General features: G+C 42.5%; 1 protein-coding gene across 2 annotated transcripts in view; it reads right to left on the bottom strand.

Annotated features, from left to right (window-relative positions):
* MTA3 (metastasis associated 1 family member 3) overlaps positions 1 to 14,624 on the bottom strand; it is a 174,385-nt gene that overhangs the window by 68,573 nt on the left and 91,188 nt on the right. For both annotated transcript variants that reach the window (XM_062209343.1, XM_062209342.1), the window contains exons 7-8: positions 8,237 to 8,339; positions 1,417 to 1,516 (exon numbers count right to left, since the gene is read on the bottom strand). In XM_062209343.1, coding sequence (XP_062065327.1) covers positions 1,417 to 1,516; positions 8,237 to 8,339 — 203 coding nt within the window. The remainder of the gene's footprint in view (positions 1 to 1,416; positions 1,517 to 8,236; positions 8,340 to 14,624) is intronic.

Here is a 14,624-nt window from a genome sequence, read left to right as displayed (position 1 = left end):
ACAGTATGTATAATTTTATTACACTAGCCTCTGAATTTCTCTGTAATTTGCTATTATTGTTGTTTATTATGCACAAAAACAGGCTGAAAAGAAACCTTATGAAAGGATAAGAAATTTTACCTTAAGTAATAAGAACAAGGCTTTTTCATTTGTCTGCAATACTATTTTTCAATTTTTCATTTTAAGTATACATTATTTTTAAAATTGGTAGAAATCTTTTTGAACAGGAAAAAATGTATACAAGAGGTGATTAGATTAGATTCCAGGTGGTTTTGTGGCACATAAATACCTGGCTTTGAAAATCCTGACAAATGGTATCTGTACCCTTGTTTCTATGGTAAAATACTCTCCAAGTTTTAAACAACCAAAAATACTCTTAAACTTTTACATAAAATATGAATGTACCAATCAAGAGAAAAACTTTCTTCTATCAATAACATCCTAGTGCTTGAGAAAGGATAAAGAAAAGGGCTCTATAACAGCTGCAGACCACTTATGCCTTTATCACAATTCATAAATACACAAAAATACATAGGAAGCATAAGGAACTAATCTGAAATTCATTTCAGTATGTTTTGCTACATATCGCAATGAACATTTCCTGGAAAGCATTTCAAACTAGTATATATGAGAAGGTGATATAACCTATCATCATATTCCATTCCATCAGAAAGCAAAACTGAAACTTGTGTTGTATGTAATAGGTATTGGTCAAATAAGCTCATCAAACCTCCGTTTTCTCAACTGTAAAATCAGCATACCCTACCATGCCTATTACACAGGGCTGGGGGATCAAAAACAGTGAGAAGCACATGCCAGAACCAATATCCAGCCTTAAGGAGCATTAATGTATAATTACACTGAAAATGGGAAATTTCACTTGATCACCAACAGAAAACAAGGAAGTAAATGTAGAAGATAGCAAATATAATGTATATGAAATAGAAAAATAGAATCTTTTTCTAGTGAAAAGACACAAAAACTTTAAACATTCATACTGAATAATAACCCGACAACAGAGTAACTCCTCCATCAACAGTTTCAAGAAATCATTGCTTTCACATAAAAAAACACAAAAACTGTAAAACATTATGGATGATCTACAAGCAAGTTAAGTACATAGAGAGAATACAGAAAAAAAGGCACAAAAGTGAAGAGAGATGTTGGAATGGTGAACTGTGTCCCACAATGTGTTTCCTATCTGCTCCACGGAACAGTCATTTTTACCTATCTCAACTCACAAACAGATGGGATAACTAAGAAATTCAGGCAGCCAACTAGTTAACCAAATCAACCTACCTACCAGTAGGGCTAAAAGCCAGAGAGCTCTCAAGTCTACAATACTGCTATAATGGCTTTATAATTAAATAAGTAGCAAAAGCATAAACAACTCCCAAATTACAGAAGGCATCTTACCAAGGTGATGTCTCGCGAAGCTGCGGCAGCACTCATGTGCAAACTGGGTTGCCGCACGGAACTGCTGCAATCAAGGGCTCGAGCAAATGTCCCAACGGCCCTGAGCAAGCCACAAACACAAAACAGAAAATTAAAACACATTTGGACAACAAATGAAAAATCATTAAAGAAAAGGCAAAAAAATTGTTGGAGGGCTGAAAGTGAAATATCAAATAAAAAGTGTTCTTATTTCTATAAGATTTTTTTTTTTTTTTGGCCAGGCAGAGTTAGACAGTGAAAGAGAAAGAAAGAGAGTTATAGACAGCGAGAGACAGACAGAGAGAAAGGTCTTCCTTCCATTGGTTCAGCCCCCAAATGACTGCTATGGCCGGTGCTGTGATGATCCAAAGCCAGGAGCCGGGTACTTCCTCCTGGTCTCCCACGCAGGTGCAGGGCCCAAGCGCTTGGGCCATCCTCCACTGCACTCCCGGGCCACAGCAGAGAGCTGGACTGGAAGAGGAGCAACCGGAACTAGAACCAGCGCCCCAACCAGGACTAGAACCTGGGGTGCCGGCACCACAGGCGGAGGATTAGCCAAGTGAGCCACGGCGCCAGCCTTCTGTAAGATTTAACAAGAAGATAACCCATATATGGTTCAGTATAAATTTTAAAACTTTAAAAAAATTATTTCTAATTATTATTTCTTTTATTGAAATGCAGAGAAGGAGACAGAGATCTTCCATCTGCTGGCTCACTTCTCAAATGCACACTAATGCTGGGACTGGACAGGCTGAAGCCAGGAACCTAGAACTCAATCTGGGTCTCCCCTGTAGGTAGCAGGAACACAAGTATTTGAGCCATCACCTGCTGCCTCTCAGGGAGCACATCAGCAGGAAGCTGGAATCAGAGGTGGAGCTGGGACATGAACCCAGCTACTGCAATATGGGATATGAATGTCCCAAATGTTCTTTCAACTACTATGCCAAAGGTCTACTCTATGGTCATTATAATTAAATCAAGAGGAAGCAAAATAGCCGACATGGACATAACAAAAAAGGATCATAAAATACCATGTATTAAACTCTCTGGTACTCAAATTTCTTCAAAAAACGAGATGCAAATCAGCTGCACAATTTGACTATTGTTGCAAAGTAAGTTCTGACCACTTTTTTAGTCCAAATTATGAAACCTTACTAACATTTCTTTCCGTGAAATGAGATCTCATTATGGCAACCCCATCCTGTGGAGCACTTAATATAATAATTTCTACTAAATCTCATTAAAAAATTACCACAAAGCTGATTTTTACTTAATGACTTAGAAGGCTTCCCTATATGGAAAAATATCTCATCTAAATAGAAAATGTTGAGTGGACACTGTGGCACAGTGGGTTAAGCCACTGCTTGGGATGCCCACATCACATATCGGAGTGCCTGGGATTGAGTCCTGCCTCTGAGTCCAAACCAGCTTCCTACTAATGTACCTAGGAGGCAGCAGATGAATGGTCCAAGTACTTAGGTTCCTACCACCTACATGGAAGACCTGGATGGAGTTCCAGGCTCTGGTATCAGCCTAGCCCATTACTGGCTGCTCTGGATTTTGAAGAATGAACCAGCAGGTAGAAGACAGATCTCTTTCTTGCTCCCTCCCTCACTCTCGCCCCCTCCTCTCACCTTTCAAATAAATAAATTAATCTTCTTTAATAAAAGAAGATATTGCATGAAACGAAAGTGCAACTTGACTGTGTAGTGCCTGCATTTTAAACATGTTAGCTGGAGCCGGTGCTGTGGTGTAGCAGGTAAAAGCTGCCATGTGCAGTGCCGCCATCCTATATGGATGCTGGTTCAAGTTCTGGCTGTTCCATTTCCAATCCAGCTCTCTGTTATGCCCTGGGAGAGCAGTAGAAGATAGCCCAGGTCCTTGGGCCCCTGCACCCACATGGGAGACCCGGAAGAAGCTCCTTGCTCCTGGCTTCAGATCAGCCCAGCGGATGAAGACCCCTCTCTCTCTCTCTCTGACTCTGCTTCTTGTTCTGTGTAACTCTGACTTTCAAATAAATAAATCTTAAAAAAAAACCCACATGTTAGCTGAAGAAGAGGATTTATGTATTTTTAAATTAATGTCTTTATTAAAAGGCAAAGAGAAAGAAAGAGGCAATGAGTTCCTACCTGCTGGTTCACTCTCCAAATGGCTGCAACAGTCAGGAGCCAGGAACTCAATCCAGGTCTCCTGTGTCAGTGGTAGGAATCTAATTACTTGAACATCACCTGCTGCCTCCCAGAGTCTGCAGTAGCAGGAAGCTGGAGTCTGGAACTGGAGCTGAGAATTGAACCCAGCCACTCCAATGTGGAACATGAACATCCTAACCACAAAGCTAACCATTCATTCCCAAAAGAGATTGTTTTAAAAACATTTTAATTAAAATATAACACATGAGCATGAAAGCATAGACTATATAGCCATTTAGTTACCACAAAGAGAACACACTCAGATCACCAACAGCTGGGTCAAGAAACAGACCATGACCAGCACCCAGAAAGGTTCCTAATATACCTTCCCAGTTACTACTCCTGCCCTCCTTTCCTAAGAGAACTACCACCCTCCTGGATTCTAACACCATAGCCTAGTTTTGCTCAGAGAATCACACAGTATGGACAATTTCTTATATACAGCTTCTTTTGTTCAAAATTAAGTTTGTGGCTTTGTCCATGTTGCTGACTGCAGCAGTGGGCCTTGATTCACCCTGTTACACAACATTCCTTTGCATGATTCCCCACCTAGCACCACTCCATTGTTGATGAACATTCAATGTTGTTTCCAGTTTGGAGCCAATCAGAATGGTACTGCTAATACCATTTGTGTATGTATCCTTTGGTGTGATGGTATATGCATTTCAGCTGGGTATGTACATTTTTTTTAAGGTCTCATCATTTTAATTGACTTTAGTGATTATTGCTCATCTGCAAGGGTTAATATTGCATTCATTAAAAATCATTCAATACAAAATGAACTTGTTCCTCCCAGGGTGCTCGCCACACGCTCCCTCTGATGTCATACATTTTTCACAGTGTCCTTTGTGACACGGCTTGACAGAGACGGAGCATTTACCTATTATTCCTATAGACACAGTAACAGAAATGGGATGGGGGCAGACCAGAGGGCAGTGGGCTCTGTACCCCTCCCTTCAGCAGAGCTGATGCAATGGATACACCATTGGCCAGGTTACCTCCCCTAATGGGTGTGTATTCTGATTGGCTGCTTAAGTGCCCTAGGAAATAGGGCTTCCACTGTCAGCATCTACAGAGAAGAAAGCATGGTCACACTGGCAAGGGGTGAGAAGGGCCTGGGAGGGGACATAGGGACGGCAGGGATAGATGAAAGCATACAACCTTCAAAAGCATCTGTACCAATTTGTACTCCTATCAGCTGGGTATGAGCTGCTCCACATCTTCACTAATGCATGGTCTTTATAAATTTATAACTATTCTAGCCAACAGTATACAACTGTGGCCTTAATTTGTATTTAGGAGACTAATTTTTAAAGGCTGGCATTGTGGCACAGTGGGTTAAACCCTATGACACCAGCATCCATATGAGTGCTGGGCTTCAGCCTGACCCAGCCTGCCAATGTGACCATTTAGAGAGTGAACCAGCGGGTTGAAGACCTCTTTCTCTCTACATCTCTCCCTTTCTGTGTAATTCAGCCTTTCAAATAAATCTTAAAAATAAAACAAAAAAAGCAGATGACTAATTTTTAAAACAAATTCTGGGGGAAAAAAAGATACTAGATACTACTCCTCAGTGCTCCCGATGCTGTCTTCCAAGGAAAGGAAAATATACAACCCATGGCAATTAGGAAAAGAAAAAACAGAATCCAAATCACATCTGAAAACTGAAAAGTCTTCTAAAGAACCCACAGTTCTGATAACCTTTCTGGAGCTTCTGGCGTAGTGAGCCCCATCCAAGTTTCATTTTTACCCCTCTATTCCATCGACTGGTTCCTTCCCAACAATGTATCATCCATCGAGCGTCTTAATTCTATCAGTGCTTGGAGTGTGGGCTCTGGACTCCCAATGCCTGGTCACCAATAAAATGGTGACCTTTCATGGTGACTGGTTCCATGAAGAGTGATGCCTATGGATGGGTTCTAATGACTTTTTCCTTTGTATTATGAATAAAGTTCAACAGATAATCAGAGAATAAAATAATGAATCCTTACATCTACCATCTAGATCTACTTGATTATAATATTTTATCATGTTTAGTCCATTTTTTAAAAAGTTTTTTGCAAGAATTATTTGATTTATTTGAAAGAGGAGTTACAGAGAGAAGTAGAGCCAGAGAGAGAGAGAGAGGTCTCTCATTCTGCTGGTTCACTCCCCAAATGACCGTAACAACCAGAGCTGAGCTGATCAGAAGCCAAGAGCCAGGAGCTTCTTTCAGGTCTCCCATGTGGGTGCAGGGGCCCAAGAAGTTGGGCCATCTTCTGCTGCTCTCCCAGGCCATAGCAGAGGGCTGAATCAGAAGAGGAGCAGCCGGGACTTGAATCGGCACCCATATGGGATGCCAGCGCTGCAGGCTGGGGCTTTAATCCGCTGCGCCACAGCGCCAGCTCCTTGTTTGGTCCATTATTAAAAAAGATTGAAGGCCGGCGCCGTGGTTCAACAGGCTAATCCTCCACCTAGCGGTGCCGGCACACCAGGTTCTAGTCCCGGTTGGGGCGCCGGATTCTATCCCGGTTGCCCCTCTTCCAGGCCAGCTCTCTGCTGTGGCCCGGGAGTGCAGTGGAAGATGGCCCAAGTGCTTGGGCCCTGCACCCCATGGGAGACCAGGATAAGCAACTGGCTGCTGCCTTCGGAACAGCGCGGTGCGCCGGCCACAGCACGCCAGCCGCGGCGGCCATTTGAGGGTGAACCAACGGCAAAAGGAAGACCTTTCTCTCTGTCTCTCTCTCTCACTTGTCCACTCTGCCTGTCAAAAAGTTAAAAAAAAAAAAAAAAAAAAAGATTGTTTGAAAGGCAGACAGAGATCATCTATCCACTAGTTCACTCCCCAAATGGCTGCCAACAGCCAGTTCTGGGCCAGCCCAAAGCCAAAACCAGAAGCCAGGATTTCCTCCTGACTTTCCACATGGGTAGCAGAGACTCAAACTAAGACTTAAGCCATCCTCTGCTCCTTCCCAGGCACTTTGGCAGGAAGCTGGAGTGGAAGATGAGTAGTTGGGTCTCAAACTGGCACCCGGATATGAGATGCAGGCATCACAACTGACAGCTTAACAGCTGTACCACAACGCCAGACCCTGGTTCTTCTTTTATGAAAATATATATTAGGTGCCAGCACCGTGGCTCACTTGGTTAATCCTCTGCCTGTGGCGCCGGCGTCCCATATGGGTGCTGGGTTCTAGTCCCAGTAGCTCTTCTTATAGTCTAGCTCTCTGCTGTGGCCCGGGAAGGCAGTGGAGGATGGCCCAAGTGCTTGGGTCCCTGCACCAACATGGGAGACCAGGAGGAGGCACCTGGCTCCTGGCTTCGGATCGGCATAGCTCTGGCAGTAGTAGCCATTTGGGGGGTGAACCAACGGAAGGAAGACCTTTCTTTCTGTCTCTCTCTCACTGTCTATAACTCTACCTATCAAATAAAAATTAAAAAAAAAAAATAAAGAGAGAAAATATATGTTATATGTTTGGTTAGATTAACATAGAACTATATATATTTACTATATACAAAGATGAAACTAAAACATTCTTTTGTACACCGAAAAATTTTTCATGATTACAAGTATATGCACATAAATGATCATTCTGTATGCACACTCATTTAGATTTATCTCTGTCACAGGTAGCTGTCATTCGTTTAACTGCAGTAAAGTCATACCCCATTATATAAACACACCTCCATTCATCAATGGTTTGCAGATGTCTTTTCAGTTTTTTTCCAACTTTTCCACTAATTATAATGCTACAATAGTCTCATTTACATTTTGTTTTATGACAACTTTTTTCATGAGCATCATTTACATTTATAATTGAAAAAATAAAGATAAAATTCTGCCCCATTCATTTTCTCAAGAGAAAAGGAAAGGGGGTGAGAAAGCCTGGCAGCCGGGCTAAAATCTCTGAAAGAAAATCCTTTTCTTAGCAATGGGCCTCACTCACACATGGATGTGATAAAAGGATTTAAGTTGCAAATTCTTACTGACACCTGAATAACCCACATCTATAGCTAAAGATTTTGCTGCTGGGGCCGGCACTGTGGTGTAATGGGTAAAGCTGCCGCCTGCAGTGCCGGCATCCCATAAGGGCACTGGTTCGAGTCTGGGCTGCTCCACTTCTGATTCCGCTCTCTGCTATGGCCTGGGAAAGCAGTAGAAGATGGCCCAAGTCTTGGGCCCCTGCACCCACACTGGAGACCTAGAAGAAGCTCCTGGCTCCTAGATCCGGATCGGTGCAGCTCTAGCCATTGCAGTCATCTGGGGAGTGAACCAGTGGATGGAAAACCTCTCTCTCTCTCTCCTTGTCTCTCTCTGTGTAACTCTTTCAAGTAAATAAATAAATCTTAAAAAAAAAAAAAATTTGCTGCTTTCATTAAAGATGCCGATCTTCAGGTGTTATATATTTCTTTATATCCTCCTGTTAGTGAAAATTAATAGACATATTTTCATTTACAACAGAAATTAATGGCAGTAAGTTGCATTATTTAGGAAGGCGTGTGACATATATCAAGCTTTCTAACTAGGATAATAATACCACCAAAGGCAAAGAAGTGGGATACAAAGAAAATAAACATATTTGTAAATTCTTTAAAAGAAAAGATGTTCCTTGACTCACAAGTGCCATACTCACCGTGCTACAACTAAAAACTGGTCAATCTGTCGATCTGTAAGTGGGCTATTTGGATCCCAAACTTTAACTTCCAGTTTTGACTGTTCCCTCTCATCTGATTCTCCTGCCCAACAAAAGAAAAGGAGTCATGTTACACAATACCCCGTCACCTGTAGTTGTTAAATGTAAGGTAAATGCTCATGGTTTTGGTCAGTTCTTTTGTATCACAGATGGACAGTGCCTTGTCAAGTGCATACTGATGACAATATGGTAAACCAACCGTATGGGACCATCATTACTATGAATCTCCTGAGAACCTCAATGTGACTAAGCACCACACTTGGGGACGTAAAGATGAAAACGAAAGCACGCCTGCTGCAGACGCTGAAACTGTAAGGAAACTTGTACATGGATACCATGTTACAAAGAAAGGAAGAGATGTGTCATCAGCCGCACAGACACAGCTGTAAGAATCTGAAAGGTAGAGGAATCATTTCAGGCTAGCTGGGAAACGGTGACATGAAAGAAGGCACATTTCTGCTAAGACTGAAGGACAGGAATACACTGGCAGGGGCAGAGGACTCAACAAAAAGAAACGAGAACATGAACAAAGTCATGAGGCAAAAAAATGCGATGAAGAGAAACAAAAGCTCATTTTTTTAACAGGAATGAAAGGAGGGAGCTCTGAGTAGTGGATTAGGAACTTATTACTGAAGATTCTGTGCAAATTTCCTGAACAAATTTTATTTTGAAGTAATGAGAAAGCCCTGGCATTTTGGGTAATGGAATGATAAGACCAGAACCAAAACATGAAATTTCATATTTAGCAATGGTATATAATTTGCTCTGCAGAGATATCTGATGAAGACAGATAAATCAAACTCCTCTAAAAGTCCCACCTGGAAGTAATGAGGGGCTGAAAGATGGTGTTGAGGGTGAAATAAAGAGAGAAGAGAAAATTTAGGAATGCCAGGGGCAGACTGGATGTACAGTGTCAATTTCAAGTCTTCTGAGCCGTACAGAAGAGCACTGGCATAAACACAGAACAGGAGGGGAGGGCTAAGGGACAGGCTAACAATAATGTAGGAAGCTTTGTTTTAGGATATCTCACAAGAAGATACAACCATCAGGCAGGGCAAGACGGCAAGATAGGATTTAAGTGGAAATAGACTTGGGAGCCAAATGAAGGTTGATGTACAGCTACAGACTCCTCCTAGGCTAGGAGCTCTTAGTCAAGAGGGACTGGTCTGGGCCGTGTTTTGCTTTTGATCACTGCATCTTTAACAGCAGGTAGCACATCTTGCAGTAACTGACAACACACTGATGGAGGCACAGAATCAGCACACCACCTACAATCGCCTCAATTTGGAGATTTGTTCAAAGGCAGGTAGCTATCCCCAACAGAAAGAAACACAGCAGAGCTAGTGGTAAAACAAAGAGAGCTAAAGGTTTGGAAGGATAATTTTTTTTTTTTTTGATTTATGATTTATTCAGCAGGGCCAGTACTGTGGCTTCGCAGGTTACGCCTATGCCTGCAGTACAGGCATCCCGTATGGGCGCCGGTTCAAGTGCTGGCTGCTCTACTTCTGATCCAGCTCCCTGCTACCCTGCCCGGAAAAACAGTGGAAGATAGCCCAAGTCCTTGGGCCCCTGCCACCCACATGGGTGACCTAGAAGAAGCTCCCAGCTCCTGGCTTTGGCCTGCTCCAGCTCTGGCCATTGCAGCCATTTGGGAAGTGAATCGGCAGACAGAAGATCTATCTCTATCTCTTTAAAAAAATTTATTCATTTATTTGAAAGTTAAGTGTTACAGAGAGACAGAGGGACAGACAGACAGAGGAAGAGAGGGAGAGATCTCCTACCCACTGTTTCACTTCCCAGATGGCCACAACAGCCAGCACTGGGCCAGGCAGAAGCCAGGAGATAGCAGCCAAGAGCTTCTCCATTCCCCCTTGGGGGTGGCAGGGGCACAAAGACTTGGATCATCTTCCACTGCTTCCAGCCTGCTAGCAGGGAGCTGGATCAGAAGTGGAGCATCCAGGACACAAACTGGCACCCATATGGGATTCTGGCTTTGCAGGAAGCGGTTTTACCTGATATGCCACAATGCTGGCCCTGTGTTTTTGTTTACAATTCTTAGCATGCTAAACCAAGACATTCAGCATTAAGCTCATTTTTAAACAGCAATTGAAAACTGAAAAAGATACATACTGCATAAAATTTGAGGATGGAGAATGACACAATTATACATCCATATGTATTTTAGGGACTGAGCATTTAGCTTTGCCATAGAGATGCCCACATCTCACAATAGGAATGTATGGACTTGATTCTGAGCTCCAGCTCCTGGCACCAGTTTCCTACTAATGCAGACCCTGGAAAGCAGCAGTGATAGATCAAGTGAACTGTAGACCAGAAGATGAAAAGTGCTTGGGGCTGGCGCTGTGGCACAGCGGGTAAGCCACCACCTGCAGTGCCGGCATCCCATATGGTCACCAGTTCGAGTCCCAGCTGCTCCACTTCCAATCCGGCTCTCTGCTATGACCTGGGAAAGCAGTGGAAGATGGCCCAAATCCTTGGGCCCCACGGAAGAAGCTCTTGGCTCCTGGCTTCGGCTCAGCACAGTTCCAGCCGTTACAACCGATTGGGGACTGAACCAGCAGATGGAAGACCTCTCTCTCTGCCTCTCCTTCTCTAATTCTGATTTTCAAGTAAATAAATAAACCTTTAAAAAAAAAAAAAGCACTCTTTCTGCCCCTCAAATAAATGAATAAAATTTAAATGAACAAATAATAAAATAACACTTTATATATGACAGTAATGATAAAAAAGAAAAATAGTAAGATAGTAATGGTGAAAATAAATAATTTTTGAAAAAGCACAGGTGAAATGATGCTGTTCAGTATTAAGCCCCTTCTGTCATATACTACAGAATATGATAAAGACTCTAGTTAATTTTTCAAATTCAAATTACTTAAATTGTTAAATTTCAATTCTAGCTATATATTCTACAGCATACAACAGAAACAAACCTCAATATAAGAATTCTAAACAGGAGCCAGTGTTGTGACACACCAGGTTAAAGCTTGCGATGCTAGCATCCTATATGGGTACCAGTTCAAGTCCTACCTGCTCCACTTCTGACCCAACTCCCTACTATGTGCCTGGGAAGGCAGCAGAAGATGGCCTGAGTGCTTGGGCCCCTGCATCCATATGGGAGACCAGGCAAGAGTTTCTGGATCCTGGCTTCAGCACGGCCCAGCCCTGGCTATTACGGCCATTTGGCGAGAGAACCAGCAGATGAAAGATATTTTTCTATCATTTGTCCTTCAATAAATTCTTTAAAAAAAGAAATCTAAAGAAATTCACTGCACACAACAAAAACAGAGCCTCGTAACTTAGAAGAATTTATACTAACACTCAAAAGCTGACAAAAATATAATGGGATGAGAACACAAGTAGCAACAAGAGAATAATATAGATAGTCACTATAAAGTAAACAATCACCTTCTGAATTTACCAAAAATTACATTCATATTAGAATTCTTACCAAAAAAAAAAAAAAAGCAGCAGAAGCAGCTAGTCAAGAAGCTCTTGCATGAACTTAGAATGTATAGCTAAATTTTCAGTGAAGCCAGCAACAATCTTTGAAATGGCCCTGGTAACAATGGCATGAGCTAGAGACTGAATCAATGCTGTAGTTAGAGACTAAATTTAATTTAGTTAGAGACTAAATCCATGCTGTAGTTCACATTAATTCTGATCTTTAAAATAATCTCATGGCCGGTGCCGTGGCTTAACAGGCTAATCCTCCGCCTTGCACCTAGTCCCGCCTAGTCCCGGTTAGGGCGCCGGATTCTATCCCAGTTGCCCCTCTTCCAGGCCAGCTCTCTGCTATGGCCTGGGAAGGCAGTGGAGGATGGCCCAAGTGCTTGGGCCCTGCACCCCATGGGAGACCAGGAGAAGCACCTGGCTCCTGGCTTTGGATCAGCGAGATGCACTGGCCGCAGCGGCCATTGGAGGGTGAACCAACGGCAAAAAGGAAGACTTTTCTCTCTGTCTCTCTCTCTCACTATCCATTCTGCCTGTCAAAAAAAAAAAAAAAAAAATCTCATGTCCCTCCTTTATTTAGGATTATCTGGGCAATTCCTACATCATCAAAACAACAAGCCCATGAAGATCTCCCTAAACACTAAATTCCTATAATCATATTTAACAAGTGATTATATGATTGTATAAAGCTTCTTATTTCTGCTTCATATAATGTTGAAGAAATGTAGAATTCAGCAATGATTTTAAATGATTGTTTATTTTTATCTATTTGAAGGGCAAAGTGATAGAGAGAGAGAGAGACAAAGAGACACAGAGAGAGAGAGAGAGAGAGAGAGAGAGAGAGAGAGAGAAATCTTCTATCACTAGTTCACTCCCAAATGCCTGCAACAGTCAAGGCTGGGCCAGGTGAAGCATAGAGTGTGGAACTCCATCAAGCTCTGCCATATGGGTGGCAGGAGCCCAGGCCCTTGAGCCATCATCTGTTGCTTCCCAGGGTGCAAGCAGACAGCCTGGAAGCGGAAAAGAAGGGACTCAAACTGGCAGTCCAATACAGGACGTAGGTGTCCAAGTAGTGGCTTAACCTGCTATACTACAACTCTAGCCCTCCCACCCCCAGAAATTATTTTTAAATGTGAGCCCTAACCCTCCAGATATATTTTAAGATTTTTAGAAAATATTAACAAAGTACTTCTTCGGTATATCCCCTAAGAGCACTTAATGTTGTTCAAATGCTCTGAAGAATTAAGGCTGTATATAAAGCTGTCATCATACAGGCCCCTTTCCTGGACAACTAAGAATACTGCTCTAAACACAACTCACACTCTTGGTATCTACCATTAAATTACCAATATATTTTAAGTTGCATTTCATTCAGAAATACAAAAATGTCAGTTACCATTTTTTACTCAATCTTGTTCTGAAAGTTCTGTTCAATTTATGAAGTTATGAATCACAAGAGTAATAAGTTACCAAAATGGCATCATAAAAACAAAATGGTAGGCTCACAAAGAAATCAAACATGTAGCACATCCTGGACCAGCGTTACTGCTACCACTCACCCAGTGTATGGTTTCCAGTTCTGTAAGCTATGCCAATGCAAATTGGAATATGGGTATTATTTCCAGTTCTACAACGAATGCCCATGCAAAGTAGAACTGGGCCCTGCTTGAAATGTACCCACCTAAGAGTAAAAGAAGCGTTTAGTAAGCAGAGACTGTAGCAGCTGCTAAATGTATGTCCTTCGAATTGCTCTAACTTTCCCTGCAACCAGGTACGAGCTACGTATGGAAGTTTCTATGATGACACTGTTGGTGTTTTACAAGTGTGGTTTAACTACTCATAAACACGTGAAGAAATGAAAACACTCTGGATATGTCAAACACTTTCAGCTGACATACAGTCTAAAATGACTTCATATTTATAGTAAAAAATATGGTATTTTTCTTGTTAAAGACGAATACTTACAATTAAAGGTAACAAGTTATAGACTTAAAAATAAACTTAAAGGGACAGCATTGTGGAACAGGAGGTTAAGCAGCTGTCTGCAGTGTCAGTATCCCATATGGGCGCCGGTGAGTTCCAGGTGCTCCACTTCTAATCCAGTTCCTGCTAATGGGCCTGGGAAAGCAGCAGAGGATGGTCAAAGTGCTTGGGATCCTGCACTTGCATGGGAGACCCAGATGAAGCTCCTGGATCCTGGCTTCAGTCTGGCCCACCTCCAGCCATTGTGACCATTTGGGGAATGAACCAGTGAATGGAAGATCTCTCTATCTGTGTGTCTCTCCTTCTCCCTCTGTAATTCTGACTTTCAAATAAATAAATCTTAAAATATTTTTAAAAACTAAACAACAAAATGTATAAACCTACATGAATAAAGTGTAAAAAAAAAAAAAAAAAGACTCGCATCCCCACACTATCCAAAAGCAGCCTTGAAGAATGGGGGGAGTAATTTCTTTTTTTTTTTTTTTTTTTTTTTTTTTTGACAGGCAGAGTGGACAGTGAGAGAGAGACAGAGAGAAAGGTCTTCCTTTTGCCGTTGGTTCACCCTCCAATGGCCGCCGCGGTAGCGTGCTGCGGCTGGCGCACCGCGCTGTTTCGATGGCAGGAGCCAGGTGCTTATCCTGGTCCCCCATGGGGTGCAGAGCCCAAACACTTGGGCCATCCTCCACTGCACTCCCTGGCCACAGCAGAGAGCTGGCCTGGAAGAGGGGCAACCGGGACAGGATCGGTGCCCTGACCGGGACTAGAACCCGGTGTGCCGGCGCCGCAAGGCGGAGAATTAGCCTGTTGAGCCACGGCGCCGGCCGGGGGGAGTAATTTCTGTTAGGATATGTCAACATCATCAAAACATATGTTC

Source organism: Lepus europaeus, chromosome 13 (assembly GCF_033115175.1).
Source record: "Lepus europaeus isolate LE1 chromosome 13, mLepTim1.pri, whole genome shotgun sequence".
Taxonomy (NCBI): Eukaryota; Metazoa; Chordata; class Mammalia; order Lagomorpha; family Leporidae; genus Lepus; species Lepus europaeus.
Note: the sequence above shows the minus strand (reverse complement) of the source record. Positions and strands in the feature narration are given on the sequence as shown.